General features: G+C 36.6%; 6 protein-coding genes across 11 annotated transcripts in view; 5 read left to right on the forward strand and 1 right to left on the reverse strand.

Moving 5' to 3' along the window:
• Positions 1-23,360, reverse strand: part of LOC106926695 (GPI-linked NAD(P)(+)--arginine ADP-ribosyltransferase 1-like) — a 53,845-nt gene that overhangs the window by 2,911 nt on the left and 27,574 nt on the right. The window lies entirely within an intron of this gene.
• On the forward strand, positions 225-4,780 carry LOC106926694 (ecto-ADP-ribosyltransferase 4-like). 2 transcript variants are annotated; one of them, XM_088009789.1, is made up of 4 exons: positions 225-372; positions 536-672; positions 1,753-2,607; positions 4,411-4,780. In XM_088009789.1, the coding sequence occupies exons 2-4, from the start codon at positions 538-540 to the stop codon at positions 4,492-4,494; spliced, it is 1,074 nt and encodes a 357-aa protein (XP_087865915.1). In that variant the 5' UTR covers positions 225-372; positions 536-537; the 3' UTR covers positions 4,495-4,780. The 2 variants fall into 2 exon arrangements, with proteins under 2 accessions (XP_087865915.1, XP_014857262.2); XM_015001776.2 differs by lacking the exon at positions 4,411-4,780 and having other exon boundaries at positions 1,753-3,199.
• On the forward strand, positions 5,473-7,441 carry LOC106926700 (erythroblast NAD(P)(+)--arginine ADP-ribosyltransferase-like). Of its 2 annotated transcripts, none has more exons than XM_088009815.1 (3): positions 5,473-5,645; positions 5,785-5,869; positions 6,164-7,441. In XM_088009815.1, the coding sequence occupies exons 2-3, from the start codon at positions 5,795-5,797 to the stop codon at positions 6,881-6,883; spliced, it is 795 nt and encodes a 264-aa protein (XP_087865941.1). In that variant the 5' UTR covers positions 5,473-5,645; positions 5,785-5,794; the 3' UTR covers positions 6,884-7,441. The 2 variants fall into 2 exon arrangements, with proteins under 2 accessions (XP_087865941.1, XP_087865940.1); XM_088009814.1 differs by having other exon boundaries at positions 5,475-5,645; positions 5,786-5,869; positions 6,152-7,441.
• On the forward strand, positions 7,581-11,655 carry LOC106926697 (erythroblast NAD(P)(+)--arginine ADP-ribosyltransferase-like). The gene is made up of 3 exons (XM_015001785.2): positions 7,581-8,791; positions 9,598-9,697; positions 9,792-11,655. Exons 2-3 carry the CDS (start codon positions 9,617-9,619, stop codon positions 10,551-10,553), a joined length of 843 nt encoding a protein of 280 aa, XP_014857271.2. The 5' UTR covers positions 7,581-8,791; positions 9,598-9,616; the 3' UTR covers positions 10,554-11,655.
• On the forward strand, positions 14,940-16,943 carry LOC106926701 (erythroblast NAD(P)(+)--arginine ADP-ribosyltransferase-like). 2 transcript variants are annotated; one of them, XM_015001791.2, is made up of 3 exons: positions 14,940-15,036; positions 15,179-15,263; positions 15,741-16,943. In XM_015001791.2, the coding sequence occupies exons 2-3, from the start codon at positions 15,189-15,191 to the stop codon at positions 16,452-16,454; spliced, it is 789 nt and encodes a 262-aa protein (XP_014857277.2). In that variant the 5' UTR covers positions 14,940-15,036; positions 15,179-15,188; the 3' UTR covers positions 16,455-16,943. The 2 variants fall into 2 exon arrangements, with proteins under 2 accessions (XP_014857277.2, XP_014857276.2); XM_015001790.2 differs by having other exon boundaries at positions 14,956-15,094.
• Positions 18,182-23,138, forward strand: LOC106926699 (ecto-ADP-ribosyltransferase 5-like). Of its 3 annotated transcripts, XM_015001788.2 has the most exons (4): positions 18,186-18,433; positions 20,770-20,881; positions 21,776-21,875; positions 21,965-23,138. In XM_015001788.2, the coding sequence occupies exons 3-4, from the start codon at positions 21,795-21,797 to the stop codon at positions 22,709-22,711; spliced, it is 828 nt and encodes a 275-aa protein (XP_014857274.2). In that variant the 5' UTR covers positions 18,186-18,433; positions 20,770-20,881; positions 21,776-21,794; the 3' UTR covers positions 22,712-23,138. The 3 variants fall into 3 exon arrangements, with proteins under 3 accessions (XP_087865903.1, XP_014857274.2, XP_014857273.2); XM_088009777.1 differs by lacking the exon at positions 20,770-20,881 and having other exon boundaries at positions 18,182-18,433; XM_015001787.2 differs by lacking the exon at positions 18,186-18,433 and having other exon boundaries at positions 20,665-20,881.

Genomic DNA, 23,360 nt, shown 5'->3' on the forward strand with positions numbered 1-23,360 from the left:
CCGTGCAAACAGACAGAAAGTGGAGTGGGCTGGTATTTATTACATATAAATGTATACAAATGATAATTTTAAAAAAAATTCTACATGGCGCAACACAGTAAACTGCAAACTAAAGCAAGAATGTTGAAAAAGGAGTAAGATGAAAGGTGAACTTGTTGTTTCTTATCTAGCAGTGACTTCTGTGCAAACACAGCATGCAAACTCTTGGTTATTTTGAGCAGCAGTTCTAATGAAGGTGTGGGCCGAGTAGCTGCACCTGTAGATCCTGTCCTGCAGTAATGCTTAGGTGGAGAGAAAAAAAAACATTTCCTCTCCTAGTCTCTCTGTCTTTTTTTGTGCTCCATGGATTATGAAGCCAGTTGCAGTAAAAAGGTAAGCCTAAAATGTTTCCCTTTTGTTGCTAAAGGTGGATTACAAGATTAAAAAGAGCCCTGTGTTTTCCCTTGACAAAGGTTTATTGCTGATCTTCAAAAACATTAAAGTTATTTTTTTTTCTCAAAGTCAACAAAATTCCTTGGTCATTTCTTTAAACCAGATATGACATTCCGGTGGGAATCAACGCGTGGGATTAAACTCCTAAACCTGGTTCCTCTTTGCGGACTGTTGCTGGTCCTGGTCCTGCTGTATAATGACCCGCTTCTAATCCTGTGGTGGCCCCAGAGACCTGCCGAGGTGAGATTATTTTGTTTTCCTTAAATGAACCAGAAGCTAAGAAGCAGTTTACTACAGCGCCTTGCAAAAGTATTTAGACACCTCGAACCTTTTCACATTTTATCATGTCTCAATAACAAATTTCAGTGCATTTTATTTTGGGTTTTAATGTGTCAAGACAAGACGAAGAAAGCATCATTAATTGGATGAAAATATGATGCAAGGGTTTCAATACCTTTTGAAAGGTGTGTTTTCAATGCCCCTGAGTCAAGACTTTTAGAGACAGTTTTTTTTTGTTGCCACAATTAGAGTAACATTTTTCGGAGGGGCCAGCATTACATTATGGATATGTTTAGTCACATTTTTTTTTTTTTTTAACAAAATATGGTGACTAAACTCTGTGAGACTGGAAAGATACCAGCTATGAGTTGAGGATGTTTAAAGTTGGTGTCCTGACTCAACAGGTTTTCTTCCACTGCTGTCTGTTCTGCCCTGTGTGATTTACACTAACAGTTTAGAGCTCCCTCTGGTGGTTGTTTGGTGGCATTGTTTTGGTTACCCTGAGAATGAAAATAAAGGGAGGAAAACCCAGGATGGCCGAACGTAATGCCATAGTATTCGTACTATTTTACATACTGTAAAACATATTTGTTATAACTCTCTCCATGTTGTGACTTGTAGGCTCATGTATGCGCTGTCAATTGTTCTAATGGCGGAGAAACAACTTCTCATTACCTCCGTCTTCGGTGGTCATGCTAACTAGCCTTAGCATTCATGGTGACCTCTGTTGTGGTGAACCAGTTGTAGAAAAAAAATTTTCACATTAACTGATACCACACTGTCAATACATAGTGACAGTTTTAACAGATATGTTAAAACATTTTTTTTTTGCAGTGTCATGCCTGAAGAAAAGCATTATGATACCAGCAGTATGATGCTGGCAGTACTTATGACTCTATTCTTGTAATTCGATTTATTGTCTTATTGTTGCCCTCATACTGATACTTTCCACAGTAGAAAAATTCCAGGCAATTGAAGAAAAAACTTATTTTCAATAATTTCCTGAAAGCATTTCACATGATCAACCACCTCTCATTCCAGAATGCTGCAGTCTTGCCCCTGGATATGGCCCCAGATTCCATTGACGACATGTATGCCGGCTGTCGTTCTAAGTCCATGTCTCTCATCAACCTGTATGGTGTGTTTGAGTGGCACGCCAACATGAACCTTAGCTACGCCTGGGCTGTAGATAAGAGAAATGCCAAGAAGCCTGTGCACCAGCACCTACAAGACGATCACGCCACGTCCTTGTACATTTTCACAAAACTGGCCAACATCCGACAGGATTTCAACACGGCCGTGAAAACGGGGAAAGAAAGGTACAGCACGGACGGCTTCATGTTTCATTTTCTGTATTTCTACTTGACCGACGCCATCCAAGGCCTAAATCCGAACCACTCGGAGTGCCGAACCGTTTACCTCAGGACTTGGAAACGCTTCGACCAGGATGTCATAGACACAAACGTCCGCTTTGGGGGATTCACTTGGGCAATCTCAAGCAAGCAGTCGTTTGAGGTGAACGGCAACGTCTCCTGTTTTGAGATCCAAACGTGCTTCGGTGCTGACATCACGTATTACTCCAGCGTAAACCAGATGGGACAGGTGCTCATTCCGACCTACGAGGTTTTCCGGGTCATGGGCGTTGTGACGGGCGACCCGTGGTGCGGCGTGGTCTACAAGCTTCAGAGCACCAAGAAACCAAAGGCAGACCAAAACTGCAAGCTGAGTCAGAAGCTAACAAAATCTCTTTTGGGTGGAGGACTTTTAAGCTGGGGTGGAGGCAACACCCTGACCATGTCTGCATGCGCTGTGCTGCTAATAATAAACTCTTTTATTCTCGTGAAACGCAAACAGAAACTCTACGTGGCTGTTGTGTTGGGTGCTTTGATCGTCCTGGTAATTTTCATGTTATTGCTTATTTAACTGCAGTCTTAATTTATATTATAAGCACTTGTAGGATATTAAAATATTCCAAAAAACTTTTTGTTTAATAGTATTTACCTAAATAATTAACTACAAAGTGGTGATTGTTTATTCTAAACGAATGTCTTTGTATTGCATCTGTACATTGGGGAATTTTGTAAATTCACCACACCAAATAAAATAAAGCCAAGTTCTGGTTGTGCTAACTTTGTAAGCCAAATTAAAAGAGCCATAACACAGATGAAAAATTATAGCTTCAAGTCTAAAATGTCTTTAAATTATTTTTTTTGGTTTAATTCTAGGATTAATTTTACCTTTACTCTGGTTTGTGGTTGAACTATCTCTTTGCACAGAATCTGAACTAAGTTTTAGTTTATCAATTTGTGGTTCTGTTTGTCTGAGCTCCACAGGAAGTGGTCTTATGAGAAGCAGGACGTGGTATGTTGACTACAAACTCTTATGTTACTCTGCAGAAATATGTTTAACATAGAAAAATAATCTATTTATGTGTGGGGCCATTCATGACAACAGAATAATAGTTGTGTGAATAAATGCATGATCTTGATTATATTGTCATGTCATATATTGTGTAATATCACACAATATATAAACTGTGTTTTATTCTGCACAAGCTGTGGCAGACTGTTTGCGTTTCTGTGGTTGGATCGATCAAAATTCAACTGTGTCGACGCATTTCTGTGTCGAGACTTTCATTTTCTTCATATTGGAAAAAAAGCATCTAAGGACTCTTCCTCCAAGTGATGCTCATATCCAATAATGTGCAAATTAGAAGATCCTGAACAGGTGTTTAAGTCGGGTTAAGCTGCTACTGATTTTAGAGAACATGCATATGAAACGATCGCAGGCGAAACGGCCAGAATCTTTTTTGTAAGTTTTATTCAGTTGGGAAATCATTAATTTGACAAAAACGAATGATTATCCTTTCGCAAACATGTCATGACATGGAGGAAGGAGCAGAAAGCTGGAGTTGTTTTCTACACATCACCAGAAAAGGAGATGCAACTATCTAGTGTTTTATCAGCTGCACCCGGTGGAAAACTGTATTTCTATTGGCTGGAACGGTTGTTAGGCGACTGTTCTCCTTGGTCCGCAAGATTTCAGATTGAAAACATAACCTGAAATCTTGAGGATGACTGCCAGAATAACACTTCTGGTAGTCAAATTCCCCCATAGGTTGCGTTGTGTGTTTTGGTTCCACTTCAGGGTCTCCTGGGTTTGCTTCCAGCCTTCCTGTTGCCCCCAAACAGGATAAAACAGGTGCAGAAGGTCAGTGAGTTCACCGAGTCTCACTTTATCTGCCTGGTGATGTATTAGGTCTTCAGAGGTTTCCAGAGAAGAAGACACTGATGGTAAACTGCCAAAAGTAATGTGAAGTAGCAGATTAGACAGATGACTGAGGAAGAGAGAAGTTTTCACTTCCTCTCTGTGCTTCGGTACGTTTGTCATGCTTTGTCAATGTCCTGCACAAGTTTTTGTTCGTACCATAGAAGCAGCATGAAATAATGATACAAGCTGCTAACAGACTGGCTGGTTTACAGATTCAAAATGATAATTGCATGGGCAATTATGTATATGGAAAATTAATAGGTGTAATTTTGATAACTTAGTACATCAATGCTACTGTAGTTATGTAGTTTTAAACTGTGTTTCTTTGGGGCTGGGGATTTGGTGACTCAGTAGAAAAAGTAATTGTGTTTCTCTCTGAATTTTCTCTTTATCTTGAATGCAAATCAAGTTTGAACTTCTGTTTTTCAGATATGCATTCTGGAGCTTTTTAAGAAGAAGACTATCAGGTTTTGTAGAAGCAGAAGTTTGTGGAAAAACAAGCGTCAAGAATGACAAGTCTCTTCTTATCGTTGTTTGTTGGTCATGCTTAAATACCACACTGACTTTGACTTCCTTGTGGTCATGCACCTTTATTACCTTACCAAACAAAAAAGATACACTGTAATATAACATTTATTACCATTTGTTTTGTTTTGCAGTGCCACAAGATTCATGTCCATTCAGTTTTACACCATAATGCCAAAAGTATTTCCTTACCCATACAAATGATCAGAATCAGGAGTTCCCATGTTTTTCAAGGCCACAAGTGTATAAAATTAGGCAGGTAGGCATGCCGACTGTTTTTACAAAGATTTGTGAAAGAATGGCTCGCTCTCAGGAGCTCAGTGAATTTCAGCGTGGAACTGTGATAATATTTCACCTGCGCAACAAATCCAGTCGTGACATTTTCTTGCTCCTAAATATCGTATGCAACGAAAATGGAAGTGTTTGGAAATGACAGCGACTTGGCCACAAAGTGGTTACTGACGGAGCGGAGTCAGTGGATGCTCTCAAAACTTTTAATACTTTTTCCTACATTTTTATTTTGAAAGCAGGACTTCATGTCTTTCTTCTCAAAACTTGTAATGATTAAGAGTTTTGAGAACAGACTTAGATATTAGTTATTTAAACTCAGTATCACAGAACATATGAATAAGTGAAGTCCCAGGACAACATCTTAACACACTGAAGGTACATGTAAAAGCAATGTGTATTTAAATTGTATTCAAACATTTCCTTATGTTGCCCAGCTTAAATTACAGCTTCCTTAATTACAGATGAAACCAAATAAGGTGAAAACAACATTTGCATGGGTGCATTAGAAATACATAGTATGCAAATAAAAGTTTATTCTTAGCTCTGAAAGAAGCAGTTTGACTGGTTGGTTTTTTTCACTCCTTTTTTTTTTTTAGCTCTGTTTCAAACTGTGACAAATACACTATAAAACTATAGTTTGAGAGTCTAGAGCAGCACACTACATGAGTTGACCTACTTTGTTAAACTGACCACATTTTTTTGAAGCTTCTCCACGTGTGTGTCTGTGGTTGGGCCTTTTCTAGACAGCAGAGTATTTAAGGAGGAGCCACTGTAGAAATCCTAATCCATCTGGTCTACGCTTCATCACTTGATAATATAATCCAGAACAACGTTGCTTTTGGAAAAACGTAAGATTTAATTTCGGGTTTAAAATACAGATAAGGTGATAGAGCTCCTTTGGGGTTGAATTATAATATTTATTACATACAGTCACTACATTGCTAAATATTCTTTTTCTATTTTTCTGAACCAATAATTTGTTTGCAGGGTTGTGAAGATGAAGGCCAAAGTGCTCCTGATTGGTTTTCTGTGGTTGCCTCTTTGCTGCCTGCTTCCTGCTCCCCAAGAGAAGGTAATTATTATTATTTTTTTTTGTCTAGTGTTATTGTGCAATTTTAATGTACTTTATTTAAGTTTTTGATTTTTATTCAAAGTAAATATCAAGGTAATTCTACTTGCAAAATTCATGAAGGGCCATTTCAATTTTAAGTTTGCAATATTTATTTATTTATTTATTTCCTACATTGAAGCATGTAACATCACTGTTATTTCCAACTAAATAAGTGAAATGAATGCAACTTCATATATGTTCTGCTTTGCTCTTCATCATATGTATTTTTCTCTTTCCTTTTAGATCAATGATCAGTCCTTTCCACTGGACATGGCTGTAAACTCTGTTGATGACATGTACTTTCCCTGTGCTGCACAGATGGAAGCAAAGGTCAAGAAGACGTACTTTGAAAGGGAAATGAAAAATAATGTATTCAGCGAGGCATGGGACAGAGCAAAAAATTGTATGAATAAAAAAACAGAAGATAAAGATGATGCTTTAACAAAAGATCACAGGCAAGCAATTTGTGTTTACACAGCTGGAGGAAAGGAAAAGTTCTATAACGATTTCAATAAAGCAGTCCGGACCAATAGACAAAAATATGGTTCATCTTTTCCATTCCATTCCTTACATTTCTGGCTGACCAGAGCGATACAGATCCTCAAAACCAATGATAATGAATGTTACACAACTTTCCGTAGAACCAGAGATACTTTCACTGGCAAAGTCAAAGAAGAAATTCGATTTGGTTCTTTTGCCTCCTCCTCCAAATTATCAACTCTGACACACTTTGGTAAGACAACATGCTTTAAAATTACAACCTGTCATGGAGCTTATCTGAAGGAATACCCAGTGCTTGGATACGAAGAGCAGGAGGTGCTCATTCCACCTTATGAGAAGTTTGAGATAACCCTAACCCTAATCAACAAAGATAAACCTGCTGAACTGTCCGACTGTGAGACTGTCTATGTTCTGAAAAGTAAGGGTGTCCAAAGCAATCTTGACTGCCAAGTTGCAAACCAAATAATTTTGTGATTTTCTTTCTTCACGCGCATAAATTTAGAACAGTTTCATCTTGTTCTAAATTTACACCTGGCTGATCTTTAAAGAAAAAGTTCAGATTCCTTAACTTCCTCAATTAGAATAAACATGCAGAAATTTGAGCAGTAGTGTAAAGCTAATTGCTAGTTCAGCAGAGGTTAATGTGGCTTTTTCTACCCTAAAACAACTAGAATGTGTCATCTATAATGTATTCCATACAAAATACCTAAGTGTACCCTGATAGAGAAACTATCAGAGGCAAAACCAAATCAGTGTAAAGATGAGACAGTTTTGACTTGAATCACTTGTTTTCCTCAAAGGTTTTAGAGAAAACATGTTTCAGTTCAGGCTAAGGTTGCTGTCTCCTTAGACATGATATTGATTGCTTATAGCTTCTCTATGCTACTTAGAACCATTTAACCTGCTGCAAGCTGTTCACCTGGGTTGCTTAGACAACAGTTTTTTAATCATTGTTTTGCTTATGTGAAAGTACTTCTGCTCGAAGCAAATACTGTTCTTTTTCTTTATTCTTCAGTAAATACATTATGTGAATATGTGTTATGTTTCTTTAATGTATGTCAGCATTGTGCACACATTAATCTATACAATATTTTAGAAGTGCATTGTTTGCATAATAACATATAAATGAATTAATGTAACTGAATATTGTTGAATAGTTTAAGTTTGGCCTGTGACTTTAAATAAAAAGCTCCATGCTGTCCTACACAGCAACTATATTTTGATTCAAATTTCAGGTAAAATGTGTCGCATAAAAAATAGAAAAAAAAAAAAAAAAAAAGATGTTAGATTTCCTCCGTCTGCACATAGGTGACCTTTTGTTTTAACTGAGCCAAAAAGTATCAGAGTTGATCTGACTGGTTTGATTCTGAAAGCTGTCACCCAGACTGCTGTCATGTAAAGTGACTGCATGTGAAATACTTCTGGTTTCCTGATGGTTTTCTCAAGATAACAAATTGAACACAAGATGACTGGTGTTTGTGTGTGTGTGTGTGTGTTAAAAATGACTCTTCGAGTTCATGGAAAATGACCTTGAGAAAACCATCTGGAAGACTATACGCGGAAAACATCCGCTCTGGGTTTTCTGTGCTCTCCTGTTTGACGATTCAGTGAAAATCAAATGCGCTTTTTGTTTTAAAGGATTCCCTTCCATTCTTTTTAGTTCTACAGTGTTTAAAAAAAGTTAAAACTGAAAATCCATTTCAAGTGTTTTTTTTGTTTTTTGTTTTTTTTTTCAAAAAATATTTAGTGTTTATGTGTTGGTGACGGTGTATCTCAAATTCAGTTGGTTTTGTGTCTTCTGTGTCTTTTAAAGTTTGCGTATTAGGACTAAGGGGGAAAAGAACAATCATAAACAAAGACTAGTGGAGGCGAATCAACTGAAAGAGAAGTGAGATCTCCAAGAACAAGGTGTGAACAGCTCAAGTGCAGAAGCGGATGCAGACCTCATGCACACTGCAGCTGAAGACGCAGAAGGTCGTGCAACAGACGAAGGTTAGCAAGTAAAGGGAAGCAGCAGCTCACAATTAACAGAAGAAGACTGTGACTCATGAGCTTTGAGGTTTACATTTGCAATAATAAATAAATAAATATGTTCTTCTGCAGATAAGTTTCGATGTTTTTTTTTTATCTGGTGATAGGTTAGCTTATGAACTTCTGCTTCTGCCTTGTAAATAAAACAGCGTAGTGCAGGGCTGGTGGGCAGAAGGCTTCTTCATTTACTCAGTGTTTTTGTATTTTGCTCTTTTCACTTTAATTTTCTGGATCCTGATGCATTTATTGCTGTAGATTTTTCTGCCAAAAGAAAATAAACAAACTAAAACACAGAAACCATTTTTAATATTTTGACATTCATCCTTCCAGAAGCTCTTCATATAACCTCAGGTATGACGTTTTTATTTCATTTTTTTTACTCTCCAATTCTCCAGAACAATTAAACTTCCTTAAGGCAGGATTTTAGGAAATATGATGTTGAAACTGATGGGATAAGCCTTTGATGAGAGAAAATGTAATCCTAAGCAAAAATAATAATAAATGATAGACATCCTAAGTTACCCTTGGTAAAACTATTGTCAGCTGTTCAGATATTTATTTATGTCCTTTAATACTCATGTATATGTCCAAGAAGTTTGGCTTCCTGGTTCAAATCAGATATGTTCATGTTTCTGCACTTCCTTGTAGTCCACCATCATGCTTCAAATGCTAAAAAAAACTCTGTGTTGCTGCAGGGTAAGCCAACATTACAGAACAAATATCAAACAGCAGATTTTGAATTCATAATCACATCCATGAAATATTTGTTGAATTTTTACCAGCTAAGACTTCTGGCTAAAGTCCTAAATACCTTAAAAGAACTTAAAGTGTCTTAACTTATACTTCATTTGCATTTTACAGAGACTTTGGTAACTCTGTATACTGATATTTTAAGTCTTCAATTTAACATCTGCCAAGGGGGCAAAATTCACCTGGATATACATTTCCTAGCCAGACGTGTGTTGATCACATTACATCTGCGCTGACCTCTTTATACTGGCTTCCTGCTTATTTCAGGATTTAACTTTTGTTTCTTGTTGGGTTTTTTATGTTAGTTCACCACAATATCTGTCTGAACATTAATATGCACCCATAAACCTCAACTAAGGCCCAACTCAGTTATTCATTGAGCCGCTTTGTTTAAATTGTGTTTTCAGAGTTGTCTGCTGAGCCAAGATGGGACGGTTGGTAATCTGGGTGGCCGTCTTCATGTTATTTGCATCCTGTGTTGGGACGCCACTGGAGGTTTTCAAGAAGGTGAGGGATGTTTTATTTTAATTGTTTTTACTTCCACACATGCTGAACATGAACATAATAATCAGTAACATGTTTCTTTTGTGTTTCTGTTTAGTTCTGGCAAAAAGTAAAAAACTGGATTCGTGGTCCAATCAAACTGGATATGGCCAAAACCTCTGTGGACGACATGTATGACAAATGTGAACATGACATGGAGAAAAAAGTAAAGGAAAAGTTTTTACAAAATGAGACAAACAAAAGTAAGACCTTCCAGCAGGCCTGGGATAAAGCAGAGAAATACTACAAGACCACATGGAAGAATATGTCGACGCCACTGAAGAAGGAACAAATCATGGCTCTTTACGCGTACACCCTGAACGTCCCACCGCTGTACCGCGAATTCAACAACGCAGTCCGAAAACAAAACTCTAAGTACAAAACCAAATTTCAGTATCACACTCTGCACTTCTACCTCACCATGGCTCTGCGTACCATCAAACCTGAAGCAGAAAATTGCGTCACCGTTTTCCGGAGAACAAACTGCAAATTCAGCAAAAATGTTCTCAACAAAGAGATTCGTCTTGGCGCTTTTTCCTCCAGTTCGATGGGTGACTATCCTTGCGAGAAAACGTTTGGTAACCAGTCATGCTTTGAGATCTCCACCTGTTTTGGAGCAGACATCTCAGAGTTCTCTAGTATTAAATCAGAAAGAGAAGTCCTGATCCCTCCGTATGAGGTTTTTAAAGTAACAGGCATAAATAAAGCCTCTGACAACACTCTTCCTTGTGAGGTTGTCTACAAGCTGCGGAGCACAAACAGACCTCTGTCCAATTTAAACTGTGCTCTGTTCAAGAGAAAAACGTCTGCGTGGTTTTAATTGAAACGTCCTAGAAATAAAGGTGGTGCTGCGCAGATCTGGACATAATTTGAGATTTATTTGTTCTTTTTTTAAAGAAAATCAGTTCTATTTTAACAAAATGTCACTCAAATTTCATCTCGTTCACTTGAATCCAATCCTGAGTTTCACATGCTGCAGTTAGTTATAACAAATACCCATCAGTGAGTGAACATCTACAATATTTACTGCGTAAAATTTTAAAAGAGAAAATTGTCTAAATTGTGAAGCTGAAAATAAATGACAAGTAACATTTAATCGTTAATTCACATTTATTGTGCACATGAGTTTTATCTACAACCATTAACTTTTCTTTTTTTTTTAAGTTTTTCTTTTCATAAAAAATAATCCCAGATCAGTTCTGCTCTGCTCTTTTGTTTCTGATCCAATCGTTAGCTTGTTAAACCAGATGGCTTCTCAAACTGAGCTTTGTGATGATGTCTGTATGCGGATTCAGATATCTTTTTGACAAGCTACAGTAAGTATTTAACATATTTTATTGCTCATGTGAGTGAAGAAACCGTAAGATAATTCACAAAAAATCCAACGCTTTTATTACATTGTGGCATTTTGTAACCCATTAATCTGCATAGAGTATTTAAAGTGAGTCATTCCTTCTTACTGTCGCCACATGCATGATCAAGATGTTCATTTGCTGCAAACTCAAGAACTTAGATGAGCTGCTTTAGATTGTAATTTTTTTACGTGACTACAATGAAACGATCATCTGCATTTGACTGTACTGTATTAAAATTTGAATTGTGAACTGCATATGAAACTAGATTTAAATCTGCATGATTGGACTGTTTTAGGCTGAAATGACTTTAATTTGACTCAAAATATATTCAGTGTGATTTGACTTGAATTTGAATCCTTTGTCTTATGTGAGACGATATCTGTGGTGAATTGAAGCCATTTAAAATCTTTTAAATGAAAATGTTTTAAATGAACTTTAGAAGATTTTAAGTGTCTATAAACACTTAAAGTGTTCAATATTTGATGGTTGTGATCATTCATTTTTTACATTTGCTATGTTTCCTGATTGATTTTTCTGTTTTAATAAACGTCACATTAGATCACCTGAGCCTTGCTGCGTTGCGTCTGTGTTCAGATAAAATAATGTTGCTCATAAAATATTCTTGAAAAACTCAAGAAAAGATCAAGTGCAAAATTGAACTACAGTATGAATGTTTGGATTGTGAAAACAAACACGTTACCTTGCATAGCAAATGTTCAAAAGTCCAGTTTCTGTGCTCACTACAGAACCTAGAACTACAGTGGGGTTTTTAAACAACTGGTTAGAGTTTTACCTAAAGAACAGAGACTACCTTATGTTAACAGGTAACTCTCCACCAGAGCTGACAAAAATCACACATGGAGTACCTCAAGGTTCCATGCTTGTTTCCCTTTTATTTAATATCTGTATACATTTTAAAATGGTCATAACTCTCATCAGAAATCTGACATGTTTACAAAATAAATCCTCTGATGAATTCAGATCAGTTGTTATGAGCTGAATCGTTATCATGTAACTTCTCACAAAAAGCTGTTTTGCTCATTATTTTAATTCTAACATTATTCACTCAATAAATTCCCGTCCACTCTGGACTTGTGGACTGACGGCTCCGTCTTTCTTCTGACTAAGTTGGGGATGAGATGATGCAGTTCAGGTCCAGCAGCGTTCACTTAGTTTCTAACTTACAGCACAAGAACAGAATTCAAGCAACAACCCCGCCACCTAGTGGTCAAAGTCATTACAACATGTCCTATGTTTCAACTCTAGTTACACTATAGTTAAAGTGGACTCGGCCCAAGGTGCAGCGGTAGCAGCGTATCAACACAGTGCCATGACTGGACACCGCCCGATTAAAAGCGGCCAATCTGCACCTGCTGTGAACTTGTTCAAGAACTGAAAAGATCAAATAAAGGATTGTGTGGATGTGCTTTTACTTCCTTCAGTGGAATGGAAGCAAAACTGAATTAAGTATTTTTGGACCTAAAGAGAAACAATCAAGAGTCAGAGCACAGCTTCAGCTGCAGCTAGAAAAGGAGTGATGATTGATGACTTCCTGAAGAGTTCCTTAAAGAGACAGACGCCCAATTTCAATTCTTTAAGCTACAAAGTCAGACCAAAGTTTTGCTGTTCCACTTTATATTGACCTGAACTGAATAAAAGTGAAGGGTTTAAAGCATGATATGTCTACTTTAAAGATCAAATATATTACATTTTTAATAAAGTCATTCAATGGATCAAGATGAAAAAGTGTAAATTAGAAGATCCTGAACAGGTGTTTAAGTCGGGTTAAGCTGGTATTGATTTTAGAGAACATACATATGCTGTCAGTTTTACATTCACATGACAAACGATTGCAGGTGAAATGGCCATAATCTTTTTTATAAGTTTTGCTCAGCTGGGAAACCATTAATTTGACAAAAACAAACGATTATTCTTTTGTAAACATAAAGAAGAAGAACACACGAAAAGGAGATGCAACTATCTAGTGTGCCAAGTGGAAAACTGTAATTCTATTGGCTGGAACAGTTGTGAGGTGACGGTACTCCTTGATCCGCAAGATTTCAGATTGTAAAATGTAAGATCTCGACTTCTGGCAGTCAAATTCCCCCATAGGTTGCATTGTGTGTTTTAGTTCCACTTCAGGGTCTCCTGGGTTTGCTTCCAGCCTTCCTGTTGCCCCCAAACAGGATAAAACAGGCGCAGAAGGTCAGTGAGTTCACCGAGTCTCACTTTATCTGCCTGGTGATGTATTCCTGAACTTTGGCAAAAGGTCCTCAGAAGTTTCCACAGAAGAAGACACTGATGGTAAATAGCTGAATTGCAGATTAGACAGATGACTGAGGAAAAGAGAAGTTTTCACTTCCTCTCTGTGCTTCTGTACGTTTGTCATGCTTGTCAATGTCCTGGACAAGTTTGTGTTCGCACCACAGAAGCAGCATGAAATGATAATGATGCAAACTGCTAACAGACTGATTCAATTATGTGTTTGGAAAATTAACAAGGTTAGTTTCGATGAGTACATCAGTACTACTATAGCTGTATAGTTTTAAACTGTTGTTTTTTGTTTCTGTTTTATTTTACTTGTTTTGGTGTCTCAATAGCAAAAGTAATTGTGTCACTTTGAAACTTCTCTTTTTCTTGAATGCAAATCAAATTGAAACTTCTGTTCTTTATTTGTCTGACCTTTTTAAGAAGAAGACTTTCAGGTTATGTAGAAGGAGAAGTTTGTGGAAAAACAAGTGTCAAGAATGATACGTCTTCTAATTATTAACACTTGTGGGGTCAGTTGAACCCCATTTTTAAACACAAGGGATGATGAGTTAGATATCAGTGTGTTGGTCATGATTAGCCAACTTTGAACTTCTTGCTTGTGGTCATGCACCTCTACTGCCTTACCACAAAAAAAGGTACACTCTAATGCAACTCTAATTATGTGGTTATGCCACGTAAACTGACGGAGCGGGGTCAGTGGATGCTCTCAAAACTTTTAATAATTTTTCCTACATTTTTATTTTGAAAGCAGGACTTCATGTCTCTCTTCTTCTCAAAACTTGTAATGATTGAGAAGAGTTTTGAGTACAGACTTAGTCATGTAACTTTCTAAAGTTACATGCTGCAGCTTAGTCAGACATTAGTCTGAGTGTAAAAATGGGGAAAATGAGAAATAGAAAAAAGGGGTGAATTTGTGTGGTTTTTCTTCTTTTCTGTGATTAAGAATGTGAAAACATAAGTTTTGCACGTAGGATAGAGATGATGTCATTTTGCAGATCACAACAGCAGGTCAGAACTGAGCAAACGTATTTCTTGTTTTACAGGTCTTATTGTAGATAAGCTGCTTTTCTATACAACATCCTCCTCTTTTCTAAAAAAAAAAAAAAAGTTTTCATAAGTACATTTCTCCATGCACAGTAACATCAACACTCTTTAGTTTGAAAGTTAACTGAAATGCAAACTTGATTAAGACTAGATATTAGTTATTTAATCTCAGTATCAGAGAACATAAGTTTCACCAAAGCATGCCAACACACTGAAGACAAATATATAAATATAAAAAGCAATGCGTATTTGTATGTTGTCAACCTTAAATTACAGCTTCATTAATTACAGGTGAAACCAAATAAGGTGAAAAGAACATTTGCATGGGTAGATTAGAAATACGTAGTATGCAAAAAAAGTTAATTCTTAGCTCTGAATGAAGCAGTTTGACTGGTTGTTTGTTTCAAACTGTAGTAAACACTCTATAATGCTGTAATTTAGAGTGTAGACCAGCAACACACCAGCACTACATGACCACATTTTTAAAAGCATTTCCACGTGTGTGTCTGTGGGCGGGTCTTTTCCTAGACAGCAGAGTATTTAAGGAGGAGCCACTGTAGAAATCCTAATCCATCTGGTCTACGCTTCATCACTTGATAATATATTACAGAACAACGTTGCTTTTGGAATAAGGTAATATTTGAGTACGGTTTTAAAATACAAGTATAGTGTTTGCTGGAGTTCCTGTGAGGTAAAATTATAATATTTCTTATATACAGTCATCACACTGATCAATATTGTTTTCCTGTCTTTCTGAACTGTTCATTTGTTGCAGGGTTGCGAGGATGAAGGCCAAAATGTTCCTGATTGGTTCTCTGTGGTTGTCTCTTTGCTGCTTGCTTCAAGCTCAACCAGAGAAGGTAAGTTTTCTTTTTGCTAGTGTCAAATTTTATATACTTTAAATTAGATTTTTTTGTTTTTTTCCAAAGTAAAAATAATTATATTTACTACAGCAGCATGGGCAATTAAATTTTTGGGTCTAAATCTTACATCAAAACAATTCTACCTTCAAAATTCATAAAATGTCATTTAAATTTTAAGTTTGCAATATTGTTGTCTTTTTTTATTTATTTATTTCCTACATTGAAGTATGTAACATCACTGTTACATACTTCAACATCACTGTTATTTCCAACTAAACAAGTGAAGTGAATGTAACTTCATCTCCATACTGTTTCGCTCTTTTCTCATATGTATATATATATATATATATATATATATATATATATATATATATATATATATATATATATATATATATATATATATATATATATATATATATATATATATATATATATATATATATATGATTTTTTTTTTCTCATTGCTTTTAGATTGGTGATCCGCTGGACATGGCTGTAAACTCTGTTGATGACAGGTACTATACCTGTGCTGCACAGATGGAAGTAAAGGTCAAGAAGACGTACTTTGAAAGGGAAATGAAAAATAATGTATTCAGCAAGGCATGGAACGCAGCAAAAAATTGTACAGATAGAAATATGAAAAACAAAGAACCAGGAGATGAAGCTCTAACAAAAGATCACATGCAAGCAATTTGTGTTTACACAGCTGGAGGACCAGCAGACTTCTTTAAGGCATTCAATGACGCAGTCCGGACCAATAGACAAAAATATAGTTCATCTTTTCCATTCCACTCTTTGCATTTCTGGCTGACCAGAGCAATACAGATCCTCAACCATAACAAATGCTACACAACTTTCCGTAGAACCAAATACACGTTAACAGGTGAAATCAACCAAGAAATTCGATTTGGTTTTTTTGCCTCCTCCTCCATATTATCAAATCTGACATCCTTTGGTAAGACAACATGCTTTAAAATTACAACATGTTATGGAGGTTATCTGAAAAAATACGCAGCGCTTAGAGATCATGAGCAGGAGGTGCTCATTCCACCTTATGAGACGTTCAAGATAATCAGCAAAGATAAACCTTCTGAACTTAGCGACTGTAAGACTGTCTATGTTCTGGAACCTACTGGTGTCCAAAGCAATCTTAACTGCCAAGTTGCAAACCAAATCATTGTGTGATTGTCTTTCTTCACACATATAAATTTAGAACAGTTTCATCTTGTTCTAAATTTGCACATGGCTGATCTTTAAAGAGAAAGTTCAGATTGATCTCTCTCAACTTCCTCACTTGGGATAAACATGCAGACATTTAGTCTGTAGCATAAAGCTAATGGCGAGCTTCTCTATGCTGCTTAGAAACATTTAACTGCTGCAAGCTAAAGCTTAGAAAACAGGTTTTAAACCATTTTGCTAATGTGAAAGTATTTCTGCTGGAAGAAAATACTGTTCTTTTTCTTAATTCTGTGCAACTTCAATAAATACATTATTATGTAAATATGCATTATGTTTCTTTAATGAATGTCAGCATTGTGCACATATTAAATTATACAATATCTTAGAAGAAGGATTGTGTGTGTATTGTTTGCGTAATAGTAGATGAATGAATTAATATAAGTTCCACTGCGGCCTGTGACTTTAAATAAAAAGATGACTGATTGTGTGTTAAAACTGACTCTTTGAATTCAAGGAAAATGACCTTGAGAAAACCATCTGGAAGAGTATACATGGAAAACATCCGCTCTGGGTTTCTGTGCTCTCCTGTTTGACGATTCAGTGAAAATTAAATGAGCTTTTTGTTTTAAAGGATTCCCTTCCATTCTTTTAGTTTGGTGCTTAGCCACGATTTTTTAAAAACACAGTCTTACAGCATTGGACACTGATTTAACGCTACAGATGTATTCTAGAAAAATAATTACAAATTTATAAAAAATGTTTCTTCATATTAATATCCTAATATTTGTTTCATTTGTCAACATTTTCTTCAGAACCTAATCATAGATTGTCCTTTTCCAGGACTTTGGCTCTGATGTTCAACATTGATGAAGATGTTTTATTAGTGGGTTTGGTCTTAAATCAATAACAGAATATCTGAATTTGATCGTCTAAGTATCTCCTGAGATTCTCCTAAACTCTCTGCCTATTGTCTCTAAGCATCACTTGATGGTTGTTAAGGTAGTTATTCATTCAGTGTTGCATATAGCTTAATAAAATGTGCTTACTTTTACGGTGCTAAAAAGCCCCTGTCAAAACTGAAAATCCATTTCAAGTGTTTTTTTTGCAAACATGTTAATCGTTTTTCTTCAAAGACCAATTCCAGTTTGTCCTTTTGCAGAACAGCAATGGGAGCTTTGCATTTTCAATGAGGCAATGTGGCAATTGGCTAATGCTCTTTTGTTGGTGGGATTTCAAACCGGGCCTAAACCAATCAATTGATCGATTATAAACTCCTGGTAGAACAGTGTGCTAGTCTGCCTCTGGATCCAAACAACAACAACAACAACAACAAAAACATTCAAAAATGGTTATTCAGTCTTATTCTGTAATGAAGGAGGGGGGATATGAGTGTGTTGGTGACGGTGTATCTTACAATCAGTTGATTTTTGTGTCTTTAAAATCCAAGATATTTTAAAGTTTTGCATATTAGGGCCGTACAAAAGCAACAATCTAAGAATAGTGGAGGCGAAGCAACTTAAAGAGAAGTCAGACACCAAGAATAAGGTGTGAACAGCTCAAGTGCAGAAGAGGACGCAGACGTTATGCACACTGCAGATGCAGAAGGCCGTGCAACAGATGAAGGTTAGCAAGTAAAAGGAAGGTGCAGCTCACAATTAACAGAAGAAGACTGTGACTTGTGAGCTTTGAGGTTTACATTTGCAATAATAAAGAAATGTGTTCTTCTGCAGATACGTTTAGTTTATGAACTTCTGCTTCTGCCTTGTGTATAAAACAGCGTAGTGCAGGGCTGGTGGGCAGAAGGCTTCTTCATTTTACTCGGTGTTTTTGTATTTTGCTCTTTTCACTAAAATTCTTTGGATCCTGATCTATTTCATAATTTTGATTTTTCTGCCAAAAAAACCCCAAAACAATTAACTAAAACACAGAAACCATTTTTAATATTTTGACATTCATCCTTCCAGAAGCTCTTCATATAACCTCAGGTATGACGTTTTTATTTCGTTTTTTTTTTCCCTCCAATTCTCCAGAACAATTAAACTTCCTTAAGGCAGGATTTTAGGAAATATGATGTTGAAACTGATGGACTAAGCCTTTGATGAGAGAAGATGTAATCCTAAGCAAGAATAATAATAAATGATGAATAGCTAGCTCTTAAAATGAAGAACAAATACTGCTGGTGACTGAAAAGCAAAAGTAAATGTATCCGTGTTTGAATCGTCACTTCATACCAAATGTAAAACAGGTGAAAACTAATAGGTTTTTTTACTAGCCTGACCTTTTGAAAGACATTATCAGGTTTAAAGAAGTCAGTAAGAGAGAATAATACGACCCTTTCTATCAATTAAATGAAAACTGGTTGACCAACACACTGACTTCAAACTTCTTGCTTTTGGTCGTGGAGCTTTTCTTACATAGCTACTGCATTTTACTACAAAAACTGAGAGACAATTACAGTCGCATGTTTTCAAGAATGGTTATGGATTTATTTTATAGTTGCAGCTTATGAATAGTAAGCAACAAATCCCTTTTACGCTAACCATTAAATCTTCTTTTTACAATAAATGCACAAAGGAATAAAACTTGGCTCTGATTTTATTCGGAGTTCTGCAGAAGGAACCTTATAACTACAGGTTCCCTGAAATTGCAGATGGCAACCAACACTAAGGCTGCGTTCACACTGCAGGCTGAAGTGACCCAATTCCGATTTTTTGACATCATGCAACCTGCATCCGATCTTTTCATGACAGTCTGAACCGCACAGGTCAGATTATTTTCAAATGCGACCCAGGTCACTTGGATATCCAATACGTATCCGATTCAAATGCAGCCTAACGTCCAGGCCGCATTCATCCAAACTGAACGTCACTGCTAGTCAACAAACCTCATTATCCACGTCCTGATACGCGCAAGTGGGAAGAAGAACAATAACCATGACGGACTATAATGAGGATTAAGTTGTTAATATGCTGGTTCCGGTTGGACAACAACTTCAAATATGTAAGCTAAGCTCAACCGTTAGCCTCCATGTTTACTTCTGCAAACACTGAGCACTTCTTCTTTTTATGGCGGTTAGCAGAATGCCTAGAACGCTGACGTTATTGTGCCTTCTACTTTGCATGCGGGACACTTTCAGGTCGTTGCCCGGTCACACTGTAGAACATGAACGGCCCCGGCAAAAAACATCTGATTTAACAAAATATCTGAATTGGGTCACTTCAGGCTGCAGTGTGAGTGCAGCCTAACTGCCACTTACTCAAGAGAGAAGAGGAAGCAGCTCAACCAGGCCTGATCCAGAGCTGGCAGCTTGGTTTGTGCTACTCATGTTGCACAAACCAGAACTAAGAAGGTCCCCTTCTTTCCAAGCTGACCTTTCCAAGCCATGCATCACTGCTGCTAACTTTTCCATGCGTCTGTGGAGCGTGAGATAAAAAGCAGATTCTAGGCGAAGCTGTTTTCATCACCAGGCTGTAATAGTAAACAGATCCCTGGGTCAAGACCAGATCTGAGGCTCTATCAGGAATAATTAATGAAAGAGGAAGAAGGGAGATATGAGTGGGTTAGAGTTGGCGATGGTGGTGGTTGGTGTTTTTCTCTATTTTTAAAACTCAAAGCCTTTTAAAGTTTTGGATATTATGGTGGCAGGGAACAGAATCTAAAAATAATGAAGTAGAAACAATTTTAAAATAAATCTGCACAAATAAACTGCACAGTTTACCATATAATGATTGTAAAAAAAAAATTGCTTTTGGTAGATCTAGCATTATTTTTTGTAGTCTATATATTGTTAACGATGATGTCTTAGTGTTTCGACGGACCATGCCACTCCAAATATCAATCAACACCTGCAGTTGTTAAGGAAATATGTCATTTCTGAATAGGTGACCTTTGATGTCCTGGAGAGATTGGTCGACTTTTCTTCGGTATTTTTCAGAGCCTTGTTGCTGAAATACAGCAGTAACATCCTTTAAAAACATGTCGACTGCATTCAGTAGAATGCAGTAAACGTGCTTCTGTGTGGAGGCATAGCAGGCCACGCAACAGATGGAGGTTGACAAGAAAAAGGGAGCTGCAACACTCTAGTTAGAAAAAAATAGACTGTTTGTGACCTGTGATGTTGAAATTTGTACTAAAAAATGCATTCTTCCTCTACCGATAAAAAATGTAGATGTCTGTTATCTTGAGATAGGTTAACTTGTGAACTCCTCCTTCTCTTTTCTGTATAAAATGGCATTGTAGGGCTAGCAGGTGGACGGTTTCTCAATTTTACTTCCGCAACAGTTTTGTCTGTTTCACTTTATTTATTTTTTTGCATCCTCAGTTATTTTATATTTCTCTGCTGAAGAAACTGAAAGAAAATAAAAAACCTAACTAAGGTACAGAAAGAATTGAAAAAGCTTCAACATTCATCCACACAGAAGCTCTTCATACAGGTATGGCTCTTTTATTGCTCTCTGAAATGTCAGAATAATTAAACTTCTTTAAGGAAGGATTTTGGTATATTGAAACTAAGATTATCAATGTAATACTTCAACTTAATAATAAGTGCAATATAAAAAGAAGAACCCTGTTACATGTCTCCGTTGTACACACAATTATTCACTGCCATGTTATTGTTTATTCTTGAGTTTAATTATGCTGTTCAGTCATTTATTTCTGTTCATAACTTTTCCCTTAAAAGTTATGTACATGTCCAAAAAAGGTTTAATGTTTCTAAACAGATATGTTCATGCTGCTTCTGAGGCGTAGCTGCATTATCCTCTTGCACCTCTTCCCCTCAGCTACGGCTGTCCACAATCACAACATAAACCTTTGACACTCAATCTTGTTGCAGTGCAAACCAACATTACAGAACAAATATAATTAATATTCAGATTCATTTCACTTACTCTGTCAAAGAACTTTGAGAAAGTAACTTGTGCTTTTCTTACATTATGCTTGAACTTCTGTTATTCTGTATTCTAGTATCTTCAGTTCAACATTTACAAGGGGTCAAAAATTCACCTGCATGTATTTTTCCTAGACAGAAGAGTGTTGATCACATTCCATCTATGCTGGCCTCTCTACTCTGGCTTCCTGCTTATTTATGGGTTGATTTCAAACTATTATTTCTTAATTTTTGTGTCCTGATATTAGTTCACCCCTGACATCATAAGATACACCCATAAACCTCAACCAATGCAAAAGGTCTCACAAGTTTTCACAAGTATTCATAGATCTGCTTTTAAAAGTACAGGCGGCAGAGCTTTGTTAGTGGCAGCACCTAATTTAAGGTGCGTTTTCACATTGAAACCACCCAGACCAAATTATTTTGTTTTTGTTTTTAGAGTTGTCTGCTGAGTCAAGATGGCAAGGTTGGTCATTTGGGTCACTGTCTTCATCTTATTTGGATCCTGTCTTGGAACTCCACTAGATAAGTTCAACAAGGTGAAGAAAACTTTATCTGTCTGTCTAATTGTTGTACAATCACACATGTAATAAACAGTAATAATAATCAGTAATGTGTTTCTGTTCAGTTTTTGCAGAAATGTAAAACTTGGATCGGCTGCCCAACCCAGCTGGATATGGCTTCAGACTCTGTTGATGACATGTACGACAAATGTGAAGAGAAGATGAAGGAAGAAATAGAGAAAAAATTTTTACCAAATGAGCAAAACAAAAATGAAAACTTCAAACAGGCCTGGAATAATGCCGAGGAATACTACAAGAGAAAATGGGAGAAGAAGAACACGCAGCTGAAGAAAGAACAAATCATGGCTCTTCATGCGTACACCCTTGATGACCCACCTTTATACCGTGAATTCAACGACGCAGTCCGAACACAAAAATCTGAGTACAAAACCAAATTCCCGTATCACACTCTGCACTTCTACCTCACCATGGCTCTGCGCACCATCAAACCTAAAGCAGAAAATTGTGTCACCGTTTTCCGGAGAACACCCTGTAAATTCACCAAAAATGTTCTCAACAAAGAGATTCGTTTTAGTGCTTTTACCTCCAGTTCAGTGGGTGAATACTGTGGCAAAGGGTTTGGTGAAGAATCGTGCTTTGAGATCTCCACATGTTTTGGAGCAGACATCTCACAGTACTCTGAGTTTGAGACAGAAAGAGAAGTCCTGATCCCTCCTTACGAGGTTTTTAAAGTTAAAGAAATAAAGAAAAGCTCTGAGCTCAACAAGCTTCCTTGTAAGGTTGTCTACAAACTTCAGAGCACAGAAACAACTCATTCCAATCTGAACTGTGCTTTTTTCAGCAAGAAATGAAAAATTCTGCTCTTATTGAAACATTCTGGAAATAAAAATAATTCTGCCAATTTGGACCAAATGTTATATTTTTTTCCAAAGAAAATGGGCCTAATCAAATCCGTTTTACACAGTGATGTCATTAGATAATATTATAACAAATATACAACAGTGAGTGTGAACACCTATGTAAGATTTTGAATAAGTGTTTAAATTGTGAAGCTGGATTTCAGTAAGGACAGATAACATTAGTTTGCTCTACAACCATTAACTTTCTTCTCTTTTTTTTCAATAAAAAGTAAGCCCAAATCATTGCTATGAATTTTTTCTGACTCAGCTTGTTACAGCAAATGGCCTCCCAAACTGAACTTTGTGATGTCTGTATGCAATTTCAACAGTGCAAAAAAAAAAAAATCAATAAAAATAAAATGTCAAATGCTTCATTAAACATGGACATTTCTTAAATGATGATGACATGCATTAATTCCATAAAACCATCCTCACACACAGTTGTGAGGACGGTAAAGATGGTAAATGACAGTAAAGGGAGAAAAGATTTTTACGTTTTCATATTCTAATAAGGTATATTATCATTAAGACTTTATTTTATGTCATGGTTGCAGGCTGCATCAAGTCATAAATATTTGTTTTCTGTCTGCCTCACTCATCA

The sequence above is a fragment of the Poecilia mexicana genome, unplaced genomic scaffold (assembly GCF_051168715.1).
Source record: "Poecilia mexicana isolate PSO_F unplaced genomic scaffold, ASM5116871v1 scaffold_2, whole genome shotgun sequence".
NCBI lineage: Eukaryota > Metazoa > Chordata > Actinopteri > Cyprinodontiformes > Poeciliidae > Poecilia > Poecilia mexicana.